Below are 27340 nucleotides of genomic sequence, written 5' to 3' on the forward strand. Positions count from 1 at the left end.
TACACATACAAGGAATTTGTTGTAGTGACAGAAGCTCCACAGTGCAACAGAAAGACAGTAACAGGACAGGACACAGGTAATGAAACAAAATAACAGGAAATAGCCAATAACCAATGTACAAAGCAGCAAAAAAAATAAAAAATACACAATATATAATATATAATATATAATATAGGCGACTATGTATGTACAGGTGAAGTATGTGCAAATTAGAAATGAGAAAATAAAATAAGTGAGTGTGGTGAATGGATAATGTATTAGTTGTGTGTTCTACGTTTATTTATTGAGTGTTCATGAGATGTATTGACTGAGGGAAGAAACTGTTCCTGTGTCTGGTCGTTCTGGTGCTCAGAGCTCTGTAGCGTCGACCAGATGGTAACAGTTCAAAGAGGTTGTGTGCTGGATGTGAGGGGTCCAGAGTGATTTTACCAGCCCTTTTGCTCACTCTGGATAAGTACAGTTCTTGGAGAGTGGGGAGGGTTGTACCAATGATTCGCTCAGCAGTCCGGACTACCCTCCGTAGTCTTCTGAGGTCAGATTTGGTAGCTGAGCTGAACCAGACAGTTATTGAGGTGCAGAGGATGGATTCAATGATGGCAGAGTAGAACTGTTTCAGTAAGTCCTGTGGCAGGTTGAACTTCCTCAGCTGGCGAAGAAAGTACAGCCTCTGCTGGGCCTTCCTGACAATGGAGTCAATGTGAATATCCCACTTTAGGTCCTGAGAGATGGTGGTGCCCAAGAATCTGAATGACTCCACTGCAGTCACGGTGCTGTTCATGATGGTAAGTGGGGGGAGAGCAGGGGGGTTTCTCCTGAAGTCCACGATCATCTCCACAGTTTTGAGCGTGTTAAGCTCCAGGTTGTTGAGACTGCACCAGACAGCCAGCTCCTTAACCTCCTGTCTGTAAGCAGACTCGTCACCGTCCTGGATGAGGCCGATCAGTGTGGTGTCGTCTGCAAACTTCAGGAGCTTGACAGAGGGGTCTTTAGATGTGCAGTCGTTGGTGTAGAGGGAGAAGAGCAGTGGGGAGAGTACGCAGCCCTGAGGAGCTCCAGTGCTGATGGTTCGAGTGCTGGATGAGAATTTGCCAAGCTTTACTAACTGCTGTCTGTCTGTCAGGAAGCTGTTGATCCACTGGCAGACGGAGGTGGGGACGGAGAGCTGAGTTAGTTTATTTTGAAGGGTTTCCGGGATAATGGTGTTAAAAGCAGAGCTGAAGTCCACAAACAGGATCCTCACATAAGTCCCTGGTCTGTCCAGATGCTGCAGGATGAAGTGCAGTCCCATGTTGACTGCATCATCCACAGACCTGTTTGCTCTGTAGGCAAACTGCAGGGGGTCCAGTAAGGGTCCAGTGATGTCCTTCAGATGAGCCAGAACCAGTCTTTCGAATGATTTCATGGCTACAGACGTTAGTGCCACAGGTCTGTAGTCATTTAGTCCAGTAATTTTGTGTTTCTTTGGGACGGGGATGATGGTGGAGCGTTTGAAGCATGAGGGGACTTCACACAGCTCCAGTGATCTATTGAAGATCTGTGTGAAGATGGGGGCCAGCTGCTCAGCACAGATTTTTAGGCAGGCTGGTGACACACCATCTGGACCAGGTGCTTTCCTTCTTTTGTTTTTCCTGAAGACCTGGCACACATCGTCTTCGCTGATTTGAATTGTAGGTGTGGGGGAGAGAGGGGTTGCTGGAGGTGTGAATGGTTGTGTGGAGGGGTGTTCTGGGCGGGTGTGGGGTGATCGTTCAAAACGACAAAAGAACTCGTTTAAGTCGTCTGCCAGGTGTTGATTCTCCAGAGTGCTGGGGGGTGGTGTTTTGTAGCTGGTGATGTCCTTTAATCCAAGCCACACTGAAGCCGGATCGCTGGAAGAGAATTTGTTCCTGAGCTTGTCAGAATAATTCCTCTTTGCCACTCTGATCTCCTTTTCCAGTGTGTATTTGGCCTGTTTGTACAAGACTTTATCCCCCTTTCTGTGAGCATCTTCTTTGGCCTGACGGAGCTGTCTGAGTTTGGCAGTGAACCATGGTTTGTCATTGTTGTAGAATAGATGAGTCCTGGTAGGAATGCACATGTCCTCACAGAAGCTGATATATGATGTTACAGTCTCTGTGAGCTCGTCCAGGTCATTTGCTGCAGCTTCAAAAACAGACCAATCAGTCAGGTCGAAACAGGCTTGTAAATCCCGCTCTGTTTCGTTAGTCCATCTTTTAACAGATCTTAATACAGGCTTCGCAGACTTAAGTTTCTGCCTGTAGGATGGAATAAGATGAACCAAACAGTGATCAGAGAGTCCTAAAGCTGCTCGTGGAACCGAGTGATATGCGTCCTTTATTGTTGTGTAACAGTGATCCAATATATTACTGACTCTGGTGGGACATGTAACATGCTGTCTGTATTTTGGCAGTTCACGGGAGAGATTTGCTTTATTAAAGTCCCCGAGAATGATTAAAACAGAGTCCGGGTGTTGTTGTTCACTCTCTGTGATCAGATCAGCGAGTTTCTGTAGAGCTGTGCTCACGTGCGCTTGCGGTGGAATGTAAACACTCACGAGAATGAACGAGCAGAACTCCCGCGGCGAATAGAACGGCTTGCAGTTAATGAAGAGCGTTTCTAGATCTGAGCAGCACATCTTCTTTAAAACAGTTACATCTGTACACCACCTCTCATTGATGTAAAAGCATGTCCCGCCGCCGCGCGATTTCCCCGTTGATTCTGTGTCCCGATCTGCTCTTATCAGCTGGTAATTAGGCAGATGGATCGCGCTGTCCGGTATGTCGCCATTCAACCAGGTTTCCGTGAAACATAGAGCAGCAGAGTTAGAAAAGTCCTTGTTTGTCCGGGAGAGCAGAAGGAGTTCGTCCGTTTTGTTGGGTAGAGAGCGGAGATTCGCCAGATGGATGCTAGGCAACGCCGTTCTAAATCCGCGCTGACGAAGTTTCACAAGCGCGCCGGCTCTCTTTCCCCGTCTGCGCCTCCTGAAGCGTTTGACCAGAGCTACAGCTCCGCCAACTACAATGTCCAGCAAAACGTCCGAAAAATCAAAAACCGGTAGAAGATTTTGTGGTGTGTTCTGCCGAATGTTCAGTAGATCATCCCTGGTAAAGCTGATCTTATTTGAAAAACAAAAAACAGGAAAAACAAACAAAAACAATACAAACACCGAGGAGCAACGCACAATAGCTGCCATCAGCGGCGCCATTTTGTTTGAATGTGAATTGTTTGAACTTCTGAACAGTAGGGTATTTTTTATATTAGGACATTTTTTTTTTTGGTCTTCAGTATTATATTGACAGAGTATGAACCACTTTTTAAATACTGCAGATCATTTTGAAGAAAAGAAAAGTCCAGCGAGCCAGAATTCCAACAGCTTTGACATTGCTATTCAAACCATGATGAGTTTCCTGCTGTGTTTAGTTGTATGTAAGACAACTGAAGCATGGTTAATTTTCCTTAAATTTTTTGTCATGACTTCAAACTCTCGGTAGTGTGCGTTTGTTTGAAGATTGTGAATCCTGATCCCTGTGGCGACAGCAGTTCGGAAAGACTTCTTAACAACTCAGGAATATTTGGCAGTCAGCAGGACGTTTACATTGAGCTGAACTCACAGTTGCTTCCATTCAAAACATTCCACTGGTCTGATGCAACATGGGTCAGTTTGAATGTGTTTGAGCCCTAGATACAGAAGTTTCCCAGAATTCTGTGTGCTTGTGTCACGGGTGTGTACGTGTGTATCCTACAGTTAATCTGTCTTAACTTGTCACTCTCTGGTGTCATTCCTCTGAGCCAGAGGTTGAGGAGTTTGCGGGACAGCTGTGAGCTGTGATTGACTTCATTGTGTTCGGCCAATAGAGCACCTGCATCATCAGTCACTGGGGTAAAAATATTAATACATCCAACCTGTTCAAACAAATCGCAGCGCTGACTAAAACACCATCCACCAGCCAACACTTATCAAGACCAGGTGCTCAGGAAACAGACCTAGAGTTGCGGTGTATCCAGGGTCCACAGTGAATATTTTGCCACACCTGCCAATAGTGAGTGAATTCGTTGTGAACCTAGAGACACGCTGTATATTTTTCCACAGTTGTTTTTTGGGTGGCTCAAAGTGAAGAATATTCCACATTTCTGTTGCCATATGGCGTTTTTATGGAAGCTCATTTCTGCCACGGGATAAAACATGGGGTAAAAAGGTAATTGCTCATTTTTTTCTCACTTTTCAGACTTTTTTTCTCAAAATTCCAAGAAAAAAGTCGGAATTGCAAGATAAAATAATTTTTCCTCAATTCGAATTTACATTACAATTCTGGGTTGATATCTAGCAATTTTTACTTTTTTCTTAAGAATTCTGTTTACGTATCACAATTCTGTTTTTTTTTTTTCTTTCTGCAGTGGAACCTTAAATAAAAAGTTGTGATTCTTTATTTGACAATTGACCATTTGCAGGGAGCTTGATTGACAGGTGATTTGATCAATCAGAATGCGGATATTATGTGCCGCCGCTACTATCCACCAACTTGTCTGACATCTACGGCCTGTCTCCTTAGAAATACATTTTAAAACGGGGTAAAAAGATCGACTAAATTGAAACTTTCAATGTAACTAAATATAAAAAAGTGCAGAGGGTTAAGCTGTGCTGTTGTTGGCTGCCATAGTAATGGCAATAAGCTAAGAAATTCCTTTAAAGTACTTGTTCTGCATACCAGAAAACCTGTCATGTCCGGCGCTGTATGCATGGCTTTCAGCGCTTAAGTTAAAATACTGAGAGTTAAATAATAAAATAATATGTTAAAATATGTGTGCTCTTATCATTCTGTGGACAAAACCCATGAACTTCGCCCTGATTGGGAGCTGTATATGCACATGTGCGCTATGCGCTAAACTATGACAGGTCCTTTACTGCAAGAAGACAGTCACTGCGACACTCTAAAGTGTTGAAACTATGTCGCCATGTGCTTCTTAAACCATTTTGATAGGTTTGATGTTATATTGCTGGCTCGGAAAATATGCAAATGCACATACCCAGTAGCCACAGCTGTATCCCTTCTAGCCTTTAACCACAAATCAGACAGGAGAGTAGATTAACTTCGGTGGATTTAAACTTGAAAAATGGTGTGTTCTGCGGTTGAAATAAAACTCTTTCTGATGTTTATTCATGTTCATTTCGTGCTTTAAGTAAATATGAATACACGATCGGTTCACGTGTTTGAACTGAGGCAAAACAGCGATCTGTCAAGACACATTGAAGAGCCACAAAGCGGTATTTATTGTTTGAATTTCTTTAAAAATGTCACAATTTAAAAGCTGAGGGTCCTGAGACCTTGTTTCATATCAGAAGTAACCTGCTCTGCTGAGTTTCCTCTTTGCTCTGCGATGTATTTTTCACTGTTGAGAACATGATGTGTAGTGTGAGAGTGGCATTGTTTGTCGGTCATGGCAACAGTAACTAAGGAGGGCGGGTCTTTGTGAATGGTCAATTCTGAGTTTATATGGCGATTCTTACTTCCCACTTTCTAAGAATTGCAAGAAAAAAGTCTTGTGAGATATAAACTCAGAAATAAACAAAAAGTCTGAAGTGCGAGTCGCAATTACCTTTTTTTAGAACTAAGGCAGCTGAAAAAGTTTAATGTTGAGCTCTATATGATGAGTTTGCGGTACGATGTAGCTAATAAGCTAAGCTAACAACATGCTACTCTATACTAAAATGCATAGCAGATGCAAATATTAGGTAAAATATTTAGTTTTATAGTTTTATTTTTATTTGATCTACTTTTGATCTAACGGGTTTCCAGCAACAAGCGCTAAATCGGGGAAGTCGTGGCCTAATGGTTAGAGTCTGACTCGTAATCCAAAGGTTACTACAGCAGGAATTGTAGGTGGGGGGAGTGAATGTCCAGCGCTCTCTCCACCCTCAATACCACGACTGAGGTGCCCTTGAGCAAGGCACCGAACCCCCAACTGCTCCCCGGGCGCCGCAGCATAAATGGCTGCCCACTGCTCCGGGTGTATGTTCACGGGTGTGTGTGTGTTCACTGCTGTGTGTGTGCACGTTGGATGGGTTAAATGCAGAGCACGAATTCCAAGTATGGGTCACCATACTTGGCCGTATGTCACTTCACTTCACTAAATGTACAATTGGTAGAAGTTAATTTCTGGACCAATCAGGTTCCATATTTTACAGTGGGAGGGGTGTAATGAAACAGAAATAGATGCCAGATAAGCAACAAAATGTCTTGTACTCATCATAGGGCAAAAGAAATCACATTTGAATCCTTATAGAATACATTATTCCCCTGCCTTAGATTTAAACACAGCATGTTTAGGACAGCACTCACAACGCTAATAAATCAGTATAGGAAATTCTGCCCATTGCAGTATTGTTATACTGACTGTATTTTCAGGCTTCAATCCAGAGAGACATGAAAAATAAAAGTCACATACACGCTCTAGGTTTGGGGTCAGGGGTTGGTTGGGTGGAAAAAGTGCCTGTTCCTTCCTCAGGAGAACTCAGAAAAGCCTTTCCTCTCTAGACAGGAAAGCAACAGATGCTCTCTCATTGTACCTTCTACCAGGGCCGTAGCCATCATTTCAAAAGTGGGGGGGACGGAATGTCTATGTTATACCTGTTTTTTTTGTTGTTGTTTTTTTTCAGTTAACCCTTGTCTAATTGACAGGTTTTATTTTTAATCATACCTTTTTGCTTAATATGCTTTATGATTATATTATTATATATGATTATAAAACAGAAGGAAAGAAAGAGAGAAAAAAGAAAAAGAAAGAAATACAACAGCTTGTCACTGGGACATTACCCTTAAAAGGACATCTTTGTATCTTATTTACCCCAAAAAGTTTCATAGTTGTACATTATGGTACATATTGAAAAATGAATAAATGTATATTGGTACTCTAATGTACTAATGTGCACCTTTTTGAGTATAAGTTACAAAGATGTCCTTATAAAGGTACTATTTTTTAAGGTATAAGAAATATCTTATCATAGACAATGCTGTAAATAATCTTTACCTCTGAAGCCTCACTGAAACTTTCTGCCTCATTCACTCTCAGCTCTGAATTCACTTCTGCCTCTGTCTATAGCAAATAAAGTAGTGTTTGAAACATCTACATACAGGGAATATGCATTTATATATATTGCTCCATTAAAATCTCAACATGTCGAGAACACAACTGTCCAATGAAAAAGTGCAGGGGACGAATTTACTTTTTATAAAACGTCCCCCGCGTAATCTACGCCCCTGCCTTTTACATATCTCTCGGATGCATATCTTTATGCAATATCTCAGATTCCTATGATTTTATTTGTATGGGTTCTTGACATGATATTTACATTTATGCAAATAGTACATATTATATATAAATAATATATCTCCACTATAGGCTGTACCATTGTATCATTTCAGAGTGGAGAGAAATGTCTAGTTGTTTAGACATCGATAGTTTTCTTTTTACTGCACTTCACTGAAGTCCATTATTGTATTTGATTACAAACACTGAGAGACTGAGTCTGAGTGAGAGAGATGGATGCAAACGGTGGCTCTCAATCCGGAACGCTGTGCCGCCTCGTCCCCAGGGACAGACAGTGGCTAATCAATTTCAGACCAATGGGAGCTTCATTTACATCACAAAAGCTCATTATTGCAGCCTAATCAATCAGCACATCCTAATTAGCTCAGGGCTTGAGTTGGGACTGGCAGAAAGAGAGAGAGAGGGATGGGGAGAGAGAGAGAGATTTCTGCCCTGCTGTACAGAAACGTTTTCAGACATGCTGTTATTACATATCCAGACAAGCCTGAGGTGAGCGACTTTGTTAAACCTACAGAGACAGAACGAGAGCAGCTGACAAAAAAGAAAAGATGTATGGATGAGTGTTCTCTTGTTTTAATAACATTCCCAAAATCCCTTAAATTTTTCCACCCTTCAGGGCTTCGGTCTTGGAGAGGATGTGCGGAGGTCTGATTAAAGACGTCACTCATTTTGGTGTGTGTGTGTGTACAGTGCAAAACTGAAAAAAATCCTAAGAGATACAGTAGCTGGGATTTCTGTATATGCTACAGTTCGAACAATTGGGGTCAGTGCATTTTGTATTATCATTGAAAGAAATTATTATAATTTTTTTTAGCAGTGATGCATTACATTGATCAAAAGTGTCAGTAAAGACAATGTTTTTTAATTAAAATGATATGTATGTATTGTTATATGTGTGTGTATGTATATATATATATATATATATATATATATATATATATATGAAACTAGAAATAATTTTAAATTGTAATGATAATTCACAGTATTTCCGTTTTTACTGTATTTTTTATCAAGCTGCTGATCCACCAGTTCATGTTCTGTCTCATGTAACTAACTGACCATTATCTTTAGCATGACATGTTGAAGAACCGAATGGCCCTAAGCCATTTCCAAACCAAGTGACGGTTCAGAACTATACACATCATTAAACAGCTGCTTCTTAATCTAATCACAGTCTTCCTCACAGACATTAATTATCCCTAGCAGTGATTTTACATGCAGATCGGCTCTAGGACTGATTGTGTTTCAGTGTTAGAAGCATGTCCTCATACGGTGCATCTTATGGCCTGTTATCGTCATGGGGTTTGGTACAGCTGAAGATGCAGTTTTCACTTTTACAAGGACTGGCGTTCGAGTTGACATGGCAGATAACACAGTGAAAGAGGTCAATAGATTTATATTTTCATTAATGTTCTAAGCAGGTTTTGAACTGACTCGATCATCATCGTCGACCTCGAGTCTGGAACCATCGACGTCAGACCCTAGGGTGATGACACCCAGAGTCAGACACCCAGTGGATGGCTGGTTTCTAGTCTAATAACTGGGTGTCATCACCCTAGGGTCTGACGTCGATGGTTCCAGACTCGAGGTCAACGATGCTGCGGGAGATCACATAAGTAGCTTCAGCTTCCTGTTTTTATTTCTGGAAAATATTTTAAATATTTTGGCACTAATGTGAATAACATTAGGTGAAAATAACTTAAAACTCTCCAGCTGATCTGCCACATCCCGTAGCAAACTGCACAACGAATTACTACTTGCCGCCATTTTCTTTGAAAACTCTCATCTCTATCGCTTAGCTGGCCTGACGATTCAACACGTGAGCTTTCAACCAATGATGCACTGACGCTACACAAGGACCACCTCCCTCATTTCCATGTTACAGACAGAAAAGTACAAATAAAAGAATAAATAAATCTAAAAATAAATACACGTGGGAATAAATCATTCTAAAAAAATTATGCATAAATATATAAATAAAATAAATAAATGTATAAATAATCTTAAAATACATTAAAAAATAATTAGTGAAAAAATAAAAGTAAAAAAAAATGTTTATAAATGTATAAAAGCAGAAAATTAATTAAGGCGGGAAATTTAATTTTATTACAAATTAATCATATTTATTTTATCAAGTCATTAATTCATTTATTTATTTTCCTATTATCACATTTATTTATCTATTTATTCATTAATATATTTATTTATTTATTTATTCATTCATTCATATTTAATTTATGCAGGTTTGTTCCTCCATAGAAGATGAGTACAGCTTGTATTAATAGATTATTTTTTAACAAAAAAGGCCCTATGAATTTTTTTAATTTTTTCAATTTCAGTTTAATTTTTACCACTCTGTTTTCCATTAATTTTCTAGAATCCATTTTAATGGTTTCATTTAAATTTTAATAATCAAAAGCATCTCTAATTAATTGATTTTATACCAAATAATTTATTTATGTGTATTTATTCTGCCAAATATAGTATTTGGAATACAGAATATAGCCTATTCTGGTATATATTTTTTCTGGTAAATGTTCTTTTAAAAATAATTTTTCAGTAATAACTTTATTAAGTAATATTTTTCTGTCACAGTTTCTTCAAGTTAAACCAAACTTACATTTTGGTGTGAAGACCTTTAAGTTTCTGTTTGTATATATGATGATAGATTTTCTCAAAAGAAGCAGTAAAATGCTCATGAAGTGACTCTCAGAGCAGTTCTAGAGATTATGTTTATGTGTTCATGTACATGTGGCACAGGCTGAAAACGCGTGCTTCAGTATGTGTATACGAAACAAAATCGCGCGTTTGCGCCATTCATTCACACAAAGACATGCAGAACATGCAGGATTCATATTTAAATAGTATTTTTGCGGCTTAGTATTCATAGACAGTAATCAATATCATGTTTTGAGTGTACACTTGATGTATCTATCCAAAATTTGGTAAATTCCATTTTTTTGACTTTGCCGCATCGCGGAAGTCATAGGGCCTACTCAGCTGTACCTGTTCTGGTAATTGTCTTTAACATGATTTGCGCACTGTAATGATGAAGTGAAGCAGTATGAGGTTGAGTGATGTAGAGTCAGGGTGTTTTGTGGTGAGTTGTGACTCTGCCGTACTGCTTCCCTCCAGGTGTTTGTTTTTGTGACTGAGGAAATTGCTCATAAATTTCAAATGACGCTTTGCAGAGAGACTCAGATTTCCCCAGATTCCCTCACAGTCAGATTTACGATACAACAGCGAACTGGTGCTGAAATTAATGGATAGCGCCCGCATCCGCCTTCTCCCATTTGGGCTCAAAAACACACACAAACAAATACACTACCATAGCGACTGTTTAGGAAAATGATTTTATGATTGGAAAAATTACAGCAGTCCTACATTATTCTTTTAGCTGAACAAATCAGAGCTGCATTAAATCTGTCACGTTTATTGAATTAGTCTCCCAAATGATCCTCTGTTATTTTTGTCTCTTCGGTGGTGATGACATGACAGTGATGATGTACAATTTGTAGCCAGTCCCTATATATTATAAATATAGAGAGAGTATATATTGTAGGTCCCTGCAGCATATGTGTGTGTGTGTGTGTGTGTGTGTGGTGGTGTGACCCTTACTAATTTTCTGTCATCTTTCCCTGTTGCACTACTAGGACAATGGCAATGACAATGACCCCGACCCATCATTACCCTTTCCCCTCTTTTCTTGCTCTGATTGCCTCTCTACTCTGTTTCTCACATATAGGGCCTAAACAGTCTAGCTGTTTAGTTTAAAAATATATGTGACCCTGGACCACAAAACCAGTATTAAGTCTGGGGTATATTTGTAGCAAAAGTCAAATATACATTGTATGGGTCAAAATGATCAATTTTTCTTTTATGCCAAAAATCATTAGGATATTAAGTAAAGATTATGTTCCATGAAGATATTTTGTAAATTTATTATTGTAAATATATCAAAACTAAATTTTTTGATTAGTAATATGCATTGCTAAGAACTTCATTTGGACAAATTTAAAGGCGATTTTCTCAATATCTAGATTTTTTTGCCTCCTCAGATTCCAGATTTTCAAATAGTTGTATCTCGGCCAAATATTGTCCTGTCCTAAAAAACCATCAATGGAAAGCTTATTTATTCAGATGATGTATAAATCTCAATTTCAAAAAATTGACACTTAAGACTGGTTTTGTGGTCCAGGGTCAGAAGATATTATTGTGATTTTATGTTTAAATAACATCAATATATGTTGGTTTGATGTCGATTTTCCATTTAAAAAATTTTTTTTTATTTAAAATGTATGAATTATCAAAAAAAACAAGCAAAATAAAATTAAGAAAAAAAGGCAAAAGAAGCCATTAAAGCTCTCCATGTCTTTCTATTTTCCTAAAACAGTCTAGCTGGTTTGGTGGTTTTTTTTTTTTTTTTTTTTTTTTGAATAATTTATTTATTGTTTACTTACAAATATATTAGGAATCAAAATACGTTTGTATGTCTTTTTCTTTTTTAAATAATTAAAAATATTCACACATATATATACATATATATAATTATGTAATATTATTTAAAATTTATGAATTATCCAAAAAAAAAGCAATTAAAGCTCTCCTTGTCTTAAAACAGTCTAGCTGTTCAGTTTATATATCATTTATATATATATTACTGGAATTTTATATTATATATTTTCTTTGGTGAAATGTGTTTAATATCTATCTATCTGTCTGTAAAATAGCCATCAAAGCTTTCCCTGTCTCTTCTCTGTTTCTTACATGTAGTTTCTACACCAGTCTAGCTAATTAGTTTGCCTTAGAAACCCTGCTTGAGTGTAGTGTAGTTAAATGTGACTGATACTGAGGCTCTAAATTTGTTTAATGGTAGCATATGCAAGTACATCTTAGTTACACAAAGATCCTTGAGAAATCTGTGTGTATATCACCACCGAGTGGCAGTGATGTCAACTGCATGTTAGTAAGCCGCTCACGACCCAGAGATGCCCCAGAGGAGTGTGGCTTTAGATGCACCATGATTGAAAACAGAGGAAAAAGGTCATCGGATAGGGTGGCGCTGAGCGTGTAAACCAACAGGAGGGAATACGTTAAACAGAACAAAGAACGAGGAGGAAAGAGCAACTGCTCTCCTCTCAGATCAGGAGAATTCACTAGATTATGTATATTTCCAGGCTGCCACATGCTGAGATGGAAATTCTGCTTAAATGCTGGTGTTCTCGCTCTTTCTGAGTCTCTGCTAGAATTATGCTGAATGCTGCTGTATATCAGAACAGCTCAGCTTATTTGATTTGACGTGAGCCATCAGTCAGAGCTCTGCGCTGTGTGTGTGTGTGGTTTTTTTAAGCCTATTCTGTCCCTGTTGGCTCTTTCTGAAAGCATTAAACTGCATCATGCCGTTGGCTACACGCATCCTTTATGTGAGTTAAATTTTTACTGTGTGTGTGTGTGTGTGTCTATTCATGTGTGTACAGAAAAATACACATCAGTGCTCTTGTACCTGCTGGCCTTTCTAAAAGTTAGCATATAGAGTAATACTCTGTTTCTTTATTGCTTCTTTGTAAGCTTCTTTATATATATATATATATATATATATATATATATATATATATATATATGAGAGTGAGAGAGATTTATAATATTACTATTTTATATTTTATAGATAATTTATTGCTATCTTATATTTATTACTATTACTATTAGTAATATGACTAAAATATAACTATTTTATAGATAATACAATTATAGATAATATTATAGTTTATAGATAGATTGATTTACTTATTTAAAATGTATTAATTATCAAAATATTAGCCATAAAAGCACTTTAATGAATTAAAGAATGTGCCTAATCAGACAAATAAAATATATTAAAAAATAAAAATAAATTATCATTCTTATTATTTATTAAAAAACAATATTGTTATTCAACATAAATAAGATCACCAATATATCCTGTATCCAAGATCCAGTCTTTTACTGCTGCCTGTTTCTGGTCCTTTTTTGCATGTTTTCCCATCTGTCCTGGGACAGATCTATGTATGAATAGACATCACACGAGGACAGCTGAAAGCTAACAGAACAAGAATAGAGTGACGTTCGCAAAGAAAGAGTGTGTTGAAGGTGTGTTTAACACGGTCTTCTCCACAGGAGTGGCTCTGACACGCTGTAGGACATTGAACCTTGTGTGAGAGAATAAACACTGAATCTTTTAGCAGAATTTGGACTCTGTGTGTGTGTGGTGTGGTGTGGTGTGTGTGTGTGTGTGTGTGTGTGAGAGATGGAGTGTTTATAAATGTGAAGATTTTTTTGCAAAATAAATACTTATAGGAAAATAAGAAAAAAAATCTGACTTGTTTTCAACCTAGGGTGTAAGAAATTGAAGCGATAAAGGCTTTTGTTCTTTACATTTAGCCTAAGGGTCAAAGCTGTGCATGTAATTTAACTCAGAATATTATTTCATTATCTTAATATGTGCTACTTCAAGGATGTTTAGATGTTTTGTGTAGAAACACTTTGAGGATACTGATTAGAAATAGGCATTTGTGTTTGAAAGAGATTTTTTTTTGCCTGTGTGTTTACCCTCAGGGTCATCACTGTGCATAATGCTCATAGCTTAGCTTGAATTTAACACAGTATTACTTTTAATATCTTATGGCAATGTTATTTTAAGCATTTTTCTTGTGGTTGACTTGTTGCCGTTTTCATTCCTGTCTTTCACAGATTAATACATTTATGCATCTCCAGCAGAGCTGTTAAAATAAATAAGTCTCCGCCGTTCACTACACTAATGTCTGATTCATTCTGCACCACGTACGCTCAAGTGCACAAGAGGGACACATCCAAGATTTCACTAATTTGGTGTTGGAGTGCAGGTTCAGAATGGAAGAGAGGTGTTGTGGGACGTGTTATGCTCTTTTCATCTGCATTATGAAGTCTCACTGAAGCATATCAGAATCAAGAGCTCTACAGTTCACTTGCTCTTTACGCTGGTTTGTTCACACGCGCTGAAATTATTTTTGAGATGGAGGCGAGAATATTATAATTCTTACCTACCAGTAAAAGATTACCATGTGGCTGCCGTTGGTCCTTTACTGCAATACAGATATTAATGATGGGAATAATGTAGCTAGAGTTCAGGTTTATGAGGAAAAATAATTTACACACTTCTTGTGTTTTAATGAGTCAATAAATCCCATAAAAAAATTAATGTGCAGAAAATGTCAAAGACACAGTCGTGTCAGCAATATGCTGTCCCAGCTGTTAGAATTCAAAGTTATTTTCCTTGTAAGAATGTGCAAAACTAATGGACTAGTTAGTGGGCTGTCTAAACGATTAGTTTACTAGTTTTTTAAATGTATTATTTATTTATTTATTTTTCCTGTTCCATAATGTTTCTGACAGAAATTTAAAAGCAGAAACATAAATGTATTTAATATTTTACCACCTTGTGGCCAATTCTTATAATATCGGCCAGTCAGCATCATGACAGTTGGTTTTATTACCACTGGCTTTTAGTTTTGAATGGAATGGAAATTGTCATAATATTTTCTTCTCTGTTGTGATGGATATCTGAGTGAAATGGCTTCTTGAACAAGAAAAAGATTACAAAAAGACACATTGATTTGAAAAAATGTACACTGTTAGATATTTTTTAATAAACACTGCAACATTCAGTTAAAAAACTGGTTTCATGTTAACTTTAAGAAATAATTTTTTTTTGTTTGCTGAATTTCGATTGATATTATTGTTCATTTGTATGATTGATAATGTACATAAAATGTCAACTTTTAAATGTTTCACAATTACATTTTTCTAAGTAATCATGAGGGTTTTTGTAGTTGTAGCGCCCCCCCATGGATGAAATTTGACGTGTCTTCAGAATGTTATGTTGTCTGTCTGTATGAAGTTGTGTTAAAGAGATAGTTCACCCAAAAATGAAAAGTCTGTCATTAATTACTCACCCTCTTGTCAATCCAAACCTGTAAGACCTTCGTTCATCTTTGGAACACAAATTAAGATATTTTTGATGGAATTTAAGAGATCTCTGGCTCTCCATTGTTGTCTATGTAGGGTCAGAGAGCTCTTAGATTCCATCAGAAATATCTTAATTTGTGTTCCAAAGATGAACGAAGGTTTTACGGGTTTTGAATGACATGAGGGTGAGTAATTAATGACAGAATTTTTCATTTTTGGGTGAACTAACCTTTTAAGTTTCGACTTCCCTTTCAGAAGATATAGGTCAATTAGTTATTGTGAAACACACCAAAAAAATCTATTTGGCTGTGTTAAAAACCATTCAAAGATTCAGAATTCTTTTGGTGACGCGTTTTCACGAGTGTCTCTAGATGATAAATACCAGATGTCACCCAAAATGGGGAAACTGAAAAAAATCTCTGTTTACCTGTGTCCTAACGATTTCTGTTTCTTGTCATCCTACAGGAAGTTCTACTACATTACCCTGTTACGGGACCCCGTGTCTCGGTACCTAAGCGAGTGGAGACACGTCCAGCGCGGGGCCACGTGGAAAACCTCCCTGCACATGTGCGACGGGCGAACGCCGACGCCGGAGGAGCTGCCCCCCTGCTACGAGGGCACCGACTGGTCGGGCTGCACATTACAACAGTTCATGGACTGTCCGTACAACCTGGCGAATAACCGACAGGTGCGCATGCTGGCCGACCTCAGCCTGGTGGGCTGCTATAACATGTCCTTCATCCCGGAGAAGAAGCGCGCGCAGGTGCTACTCGAGTCGGCCAAGAAGAACCTACGAGACATGGCCTTCTTCGGCTTGACCGAGTTCCAGCGCAAAACGCAGTACTTGTTCGAACGGACCTTCCACCTCAAGTTTATCCGGCCCTTCATGCAGTACAACAGCACGCGGGCCGCTGGCGTGGACCTGGATAACAATACGGTGCAGCGGATCGAGGAGCTCAACGACCTGGACATGCAGTTGTACGACTACGCCAGGGATCTTTTTCAGCAGCGCTACATGTACAAGCGACAACTTGAACGAAGAGAGCAACGCCTAAGGAACCAGCCTGCCCTCTTCCCCTTTCGTCGGGGGCCCAGCTCCGATCATGCTTTCAGGGATGATGTGCCGGAGTCCGAGGCGTCCCGATTGCCCACGGAGGACTATATGAATCACATCATCAACCGCTGGTAGCAGTGCTGGGGGGAGGGGGACGGAAAATACAGATTGACGAGAAGGAAAAGGCTGCGATCCCCAGGTCAAATCAAGCGGGAGAGGAGCACGGCGAACGAGAAAGAGACAGAACTTTAGCGCCACCATCGAATACGGCCCTCCCCCCTTCTTTTGTGCTCCAGGATATCCTGCTGTCATCTCGGAGAGGAAGGACTCCAAATGCGGGATACTCTTCGTTGCTACTGCGAAGACTTTGCGTGTCAGGTCAGAAATGACTGACTAACTTAAAGCACTGAGCCTGAACTTAAAACTAAGAGGTGAAGACTTCTACAGGCGCATTCGCCCACGGAAGGAAAAAAAAAACATACGTAAAAGTTATCAGAATTATATTCACTGCAGATTTTAAAAGAATGAACCGAATGAAATTGTATAGAGGTATTTGCTTAAATGTCTGCTGCCATTTCAGCCATGAATTTGTGACAATAACGGTCTGTCTCTTTATTTTTTAGTTTGTTATGGTCTTATTTCTTTTAATTATTTTTAAAAGGGATTTTTCATCCCTCAAAGAGGTAAAACTCACAGCACTGAGACCAACAGAGCTACGTAACACTTATTGGATGCAATTTATTAGCTTTTCATAATCAGTGATGACTTGAAAAGGTGTGTTCTGTAGTCCTTTTTCATTTGTATTTGCACGTCAGTTGCAAATTTCGATGGTCGGACAGACAAAGCGTGGACCATAGCCATTATTTAAGCTTTCAGCATACTGTATGCGAAAATCCCGTGAGCTAAGTGTACTAATATAACCTTACCGAATGTTAGAGGTGTTTCGTTTGTCCGATCCGACAGATGTGTGATGCTATTGGCCGAGACAAATTCTAAGTTGTCATCAGCACCCAATTTCTTGGTAGCCAAAGCGGAAACCTGGTAGAGATCCAAAGAGGATCTGTGTCTTATTTTACACTTAGTAAGAATGGGCTCTGCGTTTCTAAGCGAAGTCGTGCACTCTAAATGTGATTGACTCTGTAATGACGCCTGTGTGTCAGTCAATAACAGCAGCGTCGTAGAGTTTGTGTGTATGTGTGTGTGAAAGAGAGAGCTCGTGAAACGCAAGAGCAGAATGACGAAGCAGCAAACGCAGCCTTTATAAATGTCACCACCATTCCCAATTCCCAGAGACTACTCATTATTTAGTATGTGGGTGGATGGAGGATGACTGTGTGTGTTTGAGATTCTGAGCATTCTATTGAGGATGACTGTTTTAAGTACGCAAGCATTTATGGGTGTTGCTTTTTTCTGTTGAAAAAATGTGTGCGTGTGTGTTTCATGACCAATCTCTTGCCATGGTCCTCAGGGACTGAAGCTATTGCCAGTAAGGGGACAAGAATGATGTCACATGTCTCCCCTTATGCAAATCTTTGAGTTGTTTGTTGTTAAAGGAATAGTTTGCACAGAGAAATGACAATTCGGTCACTATTTACTCACTCCTAATCCATGGGACCATAAAAATGAGGTGTTTTGCAGAATGCACAAGCTGCTCTTTTTCAAGCAATGAAGGTGAATAGGGACTGGAGCTGTGGAGCACCTAAACTATATTTAAAGTATTCGTTCTATGGTATCGAGCAGCATGAACATCCTGCAGAGTGTCTCCTTTTACGTTCCACTGAAGAAAAAGAAAGTCATACTGATTTGAAACAACATGAGAGTGAGTAAATAATGTCAGAATTGTCATTTTTGGCTAAACTGTCCTTTTAAGTTAGCGACTACACAACAACTTCAGAGTAAACAGTATGTGAATAAGGTATCAGGAAGAATTACCCTACTGGAAATGTGTCCTTTCTTTTTAACTGACTCTTAAAGTGTTATGAGGGACGTTTTGACTTTACTTAATGCTCTGCAATGGGAATTTGTTTTCTCAGTAACCATAAAGACAAACTACTCTTCACTTACTGCATATTTAACCAAACCTAGAGTGTTGTTATTTTATTCAGGAACAAACGTCTTGTCATAAACGAGCCGCTTAATTCATAAACGATCTTTATGAAGGCAGTCCTTTATTAATATCTCAATGTGATGCTGTCATTCCCTTCAGCTGATATGCTCTTAAAGGAAACCCTCAGTGGGTTGTAGTAATTGTTGGTCTCATTGCGAAATAGTTCGGTGACCAAGTGTTTCTCAGTCTTAATTCAACAATGGCATCCAGCCAATCAGAATAGTGTATTGCTGTGCTTTAAAAATGGTCACTGCATCGGACTGTCAAATGTTAGGCCAGAAACATACTCTACAGTGACGCTAACAAACCTCAAAACTCTAGGGGGCGACACAGTCACCTTCAAATGTCTGTGCCATTAAACCGTTGGTTTAATTTTTATTTAAACAGCTAGATTTTCTTCAAACTGTTGCTCAGCCATGACAGTAGTTGACCTGCTATAGCGCCCCTTGTGGTAGTGCTAAGGATGCAGCACACATCTGAGTTGCGTTATTAACTGTATTCTGACTGTTTTCAGAACAGTCTCTATAGAGGATTTTGCCTTTACCTTCTCCTCTAGAGTATGTTTCTGGACTTATGTGAGTCTAGCAAATCGACTCTTTCCGAAAGAATGTGTGTTTGTAAGCGTGCGAGAGCAGCATTAGCGAATCCCTGAGCTCTACTCTCGGGTGCATTTATTCATCACATCCAGTTCATCTGCTCTGGGTATTTTTCTCATCATTTCAACAATGGATCGTCAAATACACCATTAAAAAAAAGATTTCATTTTTATATAAACACGTCAGCGCTTCCTGTCTTTATTTTTAAGTGTCTCTAAACTCACACAAGCACATTTACAGTATAGAGTATACAGTATATTTACACATTTAAGGTACAGTATATCATGGTACAGTATATCATGGATTACTTTCTATTTTAATGTATATGGGCATTGAATAATAAAGTCTGACTCTTGACTCAGTTTGTGAAAATAAATGAAAACGTTTTAATAGTAATGCTTTTTAGTGGAAACCTTGAAGGCATGTGAGCAGCATCATGAATAAAGGTGTAAAATATATGAATATTAAGTTTCTGAAGTACCATTACACTAGATATTACATGTCAAAAGAATGATTTACCAGCCCTGTGTGTGCAAAGGCATACAGAATTTCAAAGTCCATTCACCTGGTGGCCATCTTGAAAATGCCCAGTTATTTGTTATATGAAACTACCTCAGGTTAAGTGCCAAAGTACAAGTTGAAACTTAATATTACCGATCTTAAACTTTTGAGTGGAATTCTGATATTGTGATAATATAAATGTAATATGATTTCCATGTTTTAAATGTTGACAGTTCAATATACCAAGTCAAAAATGATGGATACATGAAAATGCACAGCAGGAATGACCCTTCGACCCCACACACACATTCACCAACGCTGCTGTGAGGAGCTCAAACATAAAGCTGACAGACAGCATCGCACACACACACACACACACACACACACCGCAGCAGACAGCAGCCGCTGAAGCCCAGGCTGTGCTGCAGAAGCGGCTGACTCAGACGAGAGCGCTCTCCCTGGTAATTACAAAATACCTCCTGGCACGGATATCAAGACACGCTTCTTTGTCCTGTTGAATTGAACGGCAGAGAAGCAGCGTATCAGCAGCCATTATTGTCTGAAATGGATGGGGGTAATCACTCCAGCTCCTCTGAGTTCTGCAGGGGTAATGAATTGCCACACTGTGTCTCTTGGACAAGAGCCACGCTGAGAATCACTTGCACCCGGGCCATTGTTCTGCCAGGATATAATAAGAATTCCCAGTATGACAAATACAGTATATAGAGAGAAGATGAAGTGGCTGGGAGAAGAATTAGGAGAATTTCTATAGCTCTGCACAAGTATTTGAACCTAGATGACGAAGGGTTACAACAACTTTTGTTTTGAGCTTAACAATTAAACATTGGCCTCAGCAGCTTTTTGAATTCATTAAAACAAAAAGAGACAAAATTTATTCAAATATGTTTCCATATTTTCAGGACTGGAGTGGACAAGTAATTTTAAAGTGATAATTCACTCAAAAATGAAATTGACTTACCTGCAACTTGTTCCAAACTTGACTGTCTTTCATGGAGCACATTTTGTCACTTATAATGAAATCCAGTGGGGTCCAATATTGTTTCAGACCCCCTTTGTTTTCTTTTACATTCCAAAGAAGAAAAAAAGTCATTCAGGTTTGAGTGAATACATGATGAAGAAACTTTGTTTTTGTTGAACTATCCTTTTAAGGGTTAATTATTAAATAATAATATATATATAATTTTTATACACTGTAATACTTTTGTTTTGTCATTTTTTATTAGTCATTTTATGTGTGTGTGCGCGCGTTAAAGTATATTAGTATCTACATAGTTTATTATATTTAGTTAATAACTAAAAACCAAAATTTTATATTTTAACTAAAAAACAATACACACACCCACAGTTTTAGTTTTAATGTATTTAGTTATTTTAGGATTTTAACTTTAACTTTAGTTATTTTATCTTGAAAATGAGAAACCTGAAAGTTTTACCTTGTTGCCTAGCTGAAATAAAATATGAAAATATGTTGATATATATATATATATATGGATTATATATTCATATAATCAGTGAATGTTTATTTTATTTCAAGAAAGCTTTTTTAATGGTTCTATTTTAGTTAACAATAATCACTCTGATCGGTTGAATACTAAATATTTGAATATTGAGGGGACAATAGCACATCCCTCTCAACGTCTAAAGTGCTTCCTGCCTGATTGTTTCTGAAAATTCACCTCAAAGAGCTTGATTCAAAACTCATCACAGTGGCACTATTATAGATCCAGTGGCACTGATCTATAATAATTAGTCATCAATTGCCGCTGTAATTTACATTACAAGTGCTCTTCGCTTCTTAGCTTATGGCTGATTTGAATGCACAGAGGGGATGATGTGGAACTGACGTGGCCATTTCACCTTTTATGTGTCTGGTCCTTACATGGCTTTTAAAGGTGAGACGTATAATTTAGCCCTGGGAAATATAAGGCAATGCCATGGAAACATGATGTCACATCCTTGAAAAGCTTTCAAACTCGATTGTTATTCCTCTCAAAAACTTTCTCAAGTGTACTTCCTGAGGAATTTAGCGGCGAGAGTCGACATTAATTTTACAGTCGTACAGAATATTAAGCTCAGTTCTGTATCGTGCTGTCATTTTCTCACATTTTTGGCTTTGAAGGACTTCTGCAAATCGCCTCCTAATCAGGGTAATTGATTTTTATGAGCAGCCCACTTTCGCAGCAGGCTGCTGGTTTTACAGCCCCCCTCGGATATAAAAGTTAGGTGCTCCAGCAGAAAGGTTAACAGCCACTGCGGCAAGAGGAGGGCGGCTTTGCACTAGAATTTTCTCTTTTCTGTCGACATTCTAATGCATAATGGAGCCACCTTGACCCCATAAAGCACCCAGGGCTCCCTGTCCCCTCAGAAGCGCACTTCGACCTGTCACACTTGATCTACAGTTTAATTCGATGCCGGAGCATGGAATTTCTGCCACGCAGTCACAGGTTGTGTGGCTCTACCACAATAAAGCAACAGAAGCATGTATAAATATCCGGCTGAAACATCAAGCATGCCCTTGTCAGTTTGAACTTGGGTGGTAATAGCCAAACAGATCCAGGGTATCATATCATGTCCAATATTGATAAACAGAGCATGGATTTTGACATCTGACCCAGCAGTGGCATTGAACTATTTAGCAGTCTCAGAGTATCTCTGCAGGCTGTTTAATTCTCATGCTGATAGAAAAAGGAAAAATAGGCAAATAATAAAATGAGAATAGCCTAAGGCTTGGCAGCCATGTCTCATGATGTTGTGCAATTAGTCTTTTGTTTGATGTAGTAGAATTCTGGTAATAAAACAATCTTCCCAATTGAAGTTTCCGATTTTGGTTAACAGCCTGAAAGCATCATCTGTAACGCAAGATAAAGATGTAGAATACAACATTATGAATCCCAAGAGGGCAATGTATCATGTTAAAGTCTAGATGGTTATTTCCTCTGACAAGATGATTGAGAATCAAATATTCCCGATAAGAGACTTGTGCTACTTCATAAAAGCAGACGTACTAATTTTAAAAGTTTGCAACTGAGTGTATTGAAAACATAAATCCTTATCTCTTTGAAATGAAGATTCAAAATCCATTATGTATTAAGCATTCTCTTTATTGTCCTGGTTTGAATGTGTCATGCAGTGGTGGGAAATTAACGGGGACACCCACTCATTCAACCCCTATTTTTAGGCTAAGTATTCCCATGGGACATTGAGTTAGGTCTACTACTTGTCATTTAGGTATGTTTAAGTTAATGAATTACATGGCAGATCCCGATTTTGTAATTTAATGGAATGAACTGTCTATTAAAGAGATTTGGGGTTCTTTTCAGTTAAAAAAATAATGCACGTGTAACTTTACAGTCAGTTTTACCATAATATAATATGTTCAATAGAAACATTTAGTAGTACAATTTATAGGCTTGTTGCATAAAAGTGTAGGCTAATTGACAAAAAGTTCATTTAAAAATACATTTACAGTATATTTTTTGGAAAATACTTTTACACAAATTAAGCATGTCACTGCTTGAATATTCATGGCTTAACCAAAACAATAAATACCATATGGCTTATAGAAATGCATTACACAGGTAGCTGTTTAAATAAAACATGAAAATAGAAGCAGTATAAAACAGGCATCGTACACAGTAGTGCGATGAATATATAAAACAGAAGGATCTTGCAGAGTCAGATCGCATTATCACTCCAAATCCAGTTTCCATTCTTTCCTTTAAAATCTGCGTTAAAAGCTCCTGCGTGCTCTTTTTGAGCCAAAATGGCGCCTATGACTAATTAGCTGTCTAACGTATAGCCAGTAAAAACATTGCATTATGTTGCTACCTTTAATCAAAGTCCTGACATTTTTAAATCAATACGATATTCAGTTTTATGAATACTGTTGTTAGTGCAGCACTTATAATATTATATGTGATTTTGCGTATGCTTAAAGCTATATTTCTTGAAAGGCACAAAGAGCAGAGCCTACACATGAACTGTGGGATGGACCACTTACACCGTCCAAACATGGCAACCCACGAAGCAGATTTAGAAGCCGGTGCTGGTATGATTGCTCACTTTATTCTCAGCATAATTCTGTCGCGTTGCATTTATATCAATGATAGTGTGTATGAATACGCCACTTAATGCATTTTGCCACTGGGTCGAAGCAAATGTATGTGATTAGTCACCCTTGCACAGTTACAAGGACTGCCAATGCTCTACACAGAGAAGTGAGCTCATATAAACGCTGGATTCTTCTTTTTAGATAATTTTGTGGTTATTATGTTCTAAGAGTATTTGAGTTCACTCGCATCTCATTCTCATAACCTGCAAAAATCGAATCGCAATCCTTCGCATTATGGTTATATAAAAACATATACTACTTGTTTTACTCAGTGCGTTTAAAATCGGTGCCAGTTAGATGGCATTAAAAATGAATCCATCCTCCTAAAATATGCTTTGAAAAAATGTGTTATAATGCAGGAAGTTAATGAGAACCCGGAACTCCGGCTCGATAAGAACGCTGATTGGATGAAGCTAATCTTAATGTCCACGATGAGTGCTCTGATTGGCTGAGAGTCAGGCCGCGCTTCAAGCTGTCAAATGAAGAGAAATCCAAACAATGCAGAAACATATGGAGGCTGTGTTTGATTACCTGTGGGATATATACTTACGCGTATAGTTTGCAAGTATTTTATGATAAAGAGGACAGTTTCAACGTTTGTTTCACTTTCTTTTTGAACTGTTTAATTTATATAGCTACGGTTTAACCACTCCAGCTTTTTTTAGAATTAGTGGTGTACCATTACCAGTGAGTCCTGTCCTCAAGCAGAGACTAAACAGTTTTATTTTCTCAGGCTTTTGTGGGAAAATGTGGATGTTATGTGTTGCACTGCTGGCTCTGGGCTCTGTCCAATCTGTCTATGGGGACTCTAAAGCTGTCACAACAACACTAACCACTAAATGGCCCTCTACACCACTCCTGCTGGAGGCCAGGTTAGCTTGAACACACAATGATGACAGCATGTTTAATATATAGTTTTATGCTACGCTTTACTAATAATAAAAGATGCCTTTATAATGTTCTACAGTGAGTTCCTTGCTGAAGAGAGTCAGGACAAGTTCTGGGACTTTGTGGAAGCCAATCAAAATATTGAAAGTGACCATGATGGTAATATTTGATCTGAATCCCATCTTTTACTTTCACCTTTTAGACATGCTGAGAACTGTCAACATGTTTGTCTATTTTTATGAAGCCGTGCTGTTGTATTAAATATCATAATATTAAAATATTGTATACTTTTATGCTGCGGTATATTATGCAAAAAATGAATGTCAAGTTACTTGCGGTTAATGAAGATAGTTCCAATAGCACCAGTATTTGTGTTGATGCTCTTGACATGCTGTTGGCCAATCAGATTACCAGACTGTTGTCCATATTTCAGTCACGGATCTGGCATACTACGATCTGATCCTGAAGCGAGCCAGTGTGCTGCTGAGCCCAGTCCAGCTAAACATGCTGAAGTTCTCTTTATCTCTGAGGGCCTACTCATCCACCGTCCATTCCTTCCAGCAGGTGAGTAGAACCTCTCCACAGCTGTTTAATGTAAATGCAAAGTGAATCTGGAGATCATGTTTGAATCATGTTTGTTTATGTAGATCGCCTCTAATGAGCCTCCTCCACCTGGCTGTAAAGCGTTCTTCAATGTACATGGACAGACGTCTTGTGATACTGAAAGACTTAAAGTCATGCTGGATAACGCCGTAGAAAGGTGAGTAAAAGCAAGACCTGTTGTAGCCTACCCTCCAACATTAAGAAACATTATCCACTTTTTTTTCTTTTTTTTTTTTGAATGTATTTACATTTCCCAATGTTCCCCAAAAGTGTAAAAATTAAATTTTTGCCACCAGTGAGTAAGCCTGGTGGAGTGACTCACAAAATCCATTTTTAAATAAGTACTCTCTTTATACATGAAAATGTTGCTAATCAGGACACAAACAGAAAGCAAATAAGGCATTTCAGATTTCAGTAATTAAATGTTTTTTGAAACTATGATGCCTGAAACATTTGAATAATTTAGCACAATAATTTAGCAATTTAGAATTTTGCATGTCTAACAGTTAGACTAACATCTAAATCTATGTAAAGAGGCTTTTTCATGTTGTATTATATTTATTGTGCAGTTTTCATGTCCCCTTTGAGTAGAGACTACTTAAAACACTTAGGTTTCACAGACAGGGCTTAGGTTAAGCCAGGATTAGACAATAGTTCAGTTAGGACATTTAAGTACTTTTTATAAACATGCCTTTGAAAAAAACAATACTAATGTACCAGCTGAGCCCTTACAATCTGACTTGCTGCAGTTTGGAATTGAACTGCTGGTTTGTTTGGCCAGAGGAGAATTGGCCCCCCGACTGAGCCTGGTTTCACCCAAGGTTTTTTCTCCATTCTGTCACCGATGGAGTTTTGGTTCCTTGCCGCTGTCGCCTCTGGCTTGCTTAGTTGGGGACGCTTCATTTCCAGCGATATCGTCGACCTGATTGCAAAGACACTATTTAAACTTATTGACACATTATTTTCCTTTTTTGATATTGTGCAGTGCTTTGACACAATTTGCATTGTAAAAAGCGCTATATAAGTAAAGGTGACTTGACTTGACTAATGTGTATCTAGAGACAAAACAAAGGCACTGACATATTCAAGTTTCTTTAAGTTGAAACCGCTCAGGCTTACATATTAGTCTGGCGCTAGGCCTAAGCCTTGTTTGTGAAACCGGGGTTTGAAATAAGTATTGACAGTGCTGTAAACAGACCTAAACACAACAAAAACTTTAATGTTTTTTTTTTCCCACTTATTTTTAGTTTGTATTATTTGTATATTGTTTTGTTTGCATTTAATTATTTTTTCATTATGTATTTATTTATTAATTTTCAGGCCCAAGCCATACCTGTTCAAAGGCGATCACAAATTCCCCTCAGCCAATCCAGATGCACCGGTTGTGATTCTTTATGGCGAGCTGGGCACCAAAGAATTCACCAGATTCCACCAGCTGATGCTTGCCAAAGCCAACAAAGGCTTGATCACTTATGTTTTACGACACTTTTTGTCTGTGAGGATTAAACCTTTTAGTATTGTAATCATTATTTTCATTGTATTGAATCTCTTTATATTTTCATCTTAAGATGAATAAGTCCATATACTCTGTCACTCATGCAGAACCCCAGCAAGGGTAAAGTGCACCTGTCTGGATATGGAGTGGAACTGGCCATCAAAAACCAAGAGTACAAAGCCAAAGATGACACACAAGTTCAAGGTATGATAACAGCCCAAAGTCTTTCTTTTGTGGCTTTGAAAGAAAGTTAGTATCATTTAAATACAGATATTGTCTAATTAGCAAACTCATTTATCTTTTCTCCACTTTTCACAGCTGGAGCTGATGTGAATGCCACTGTAATAGGTGAAAACGATCCTGTGGATGAAGTCCAAGGCTTTCTGTTTGGCAAACTCAAGTAATTTAAAACTCCATAAACATTATAGATTGCTCTCCATTGACTAAAATGCATCCCTGTGCTTGAAATGACATAACAGTATATCTTGATAGCATGTGTTGTATTTGTCAGGACCTTTTATCCTGAACTTAAGGAACAGCTGAAGGAGCTCCGGAACCATTTGATTGAGAGCACCAATGAGATGGCCCCACTTAAAGTCTGGCAGATGCAAGGTGATTGTTTTTGAACTGATGAAACTTCTGGCTTATATACAATTTA

The 27340-nt window shown here is 38.3% G+C and overlaps 2 protein-coding genes across 3 annotated transcripts in view; both read left to right on the plus strand.

Annotated features, from left to right (window-relative positions):
- The window catches only part of hs6st1a (heparan sulfate 6-O-sulfotransferase 1a), a 135716-nt gene extending 116473 nt beyond the window's left edge, over positions 1–19243 (plus strand). Inside the window, exon 2 of the mRNA XM_079379114.1 lies at positions 15772–19243. Within this exon, the coding sequence (XP_079235240.1) occupies positions 15772–16495 (724 nt within the window). The 3' untranslated portion in view covers positions 16496–19243. The remainder of the gene's footprint in view (positions 1–15771) is intronic.
- A 4317-nt stretch (positions 19244–23560) lies between these two features.
- Positions 23561–27340, plus strand: part of LOC306846422 (UDP-glucose:glycoprotein glucosyltransferase 1-like) — a gene marked incomplete at its 5' end in the record, with an annotated part of 31171 nt that continues 27391 nt past the window's right edge. For both annotated transcript variants that reach the window (XM_079379803.1, XM_079379802.1), the window contains 9 exons: positions 23561–23633; positions 24430–24568; positions 24664–24743; positions 25018–25148; positions 25232–25344; positions 26508–26682; positions 26790–26886; positions 27001–27082; positions 27194–27294. In XM_079379803.1, coding sequence (XP_079235929.1) covers positions 23561–23633; positions 24430–24568; positions 24664–24743; positions 25018–25148; positions 25232–25344; positions 26508–26682; positions 26790–26886; positions 27001–27082; positions 27194–27294 — 991 coding nt within the window. The remainder of the gene's footprint in view (positions 23634–24429; positions 24569–24663; positions 24744–25017; positions 25149–25231; positions 25345–26507; positions 26683–26789; positions 26887–27000; positions 27083–27193; positions 27295–27340) is intronic.

Source organism: Barbus barbus (assembly GCF_936440315.1).
Source record: "Barbus barbus genome assembly, chromosome: 26".
Taxonomy (NCBI): domain Eukaryota; kingdom Metazoa; phylum Chordata; class Actinopteri; order Cypriniformes; family Cyprinidae; genus Barbus; species Barbus barbus.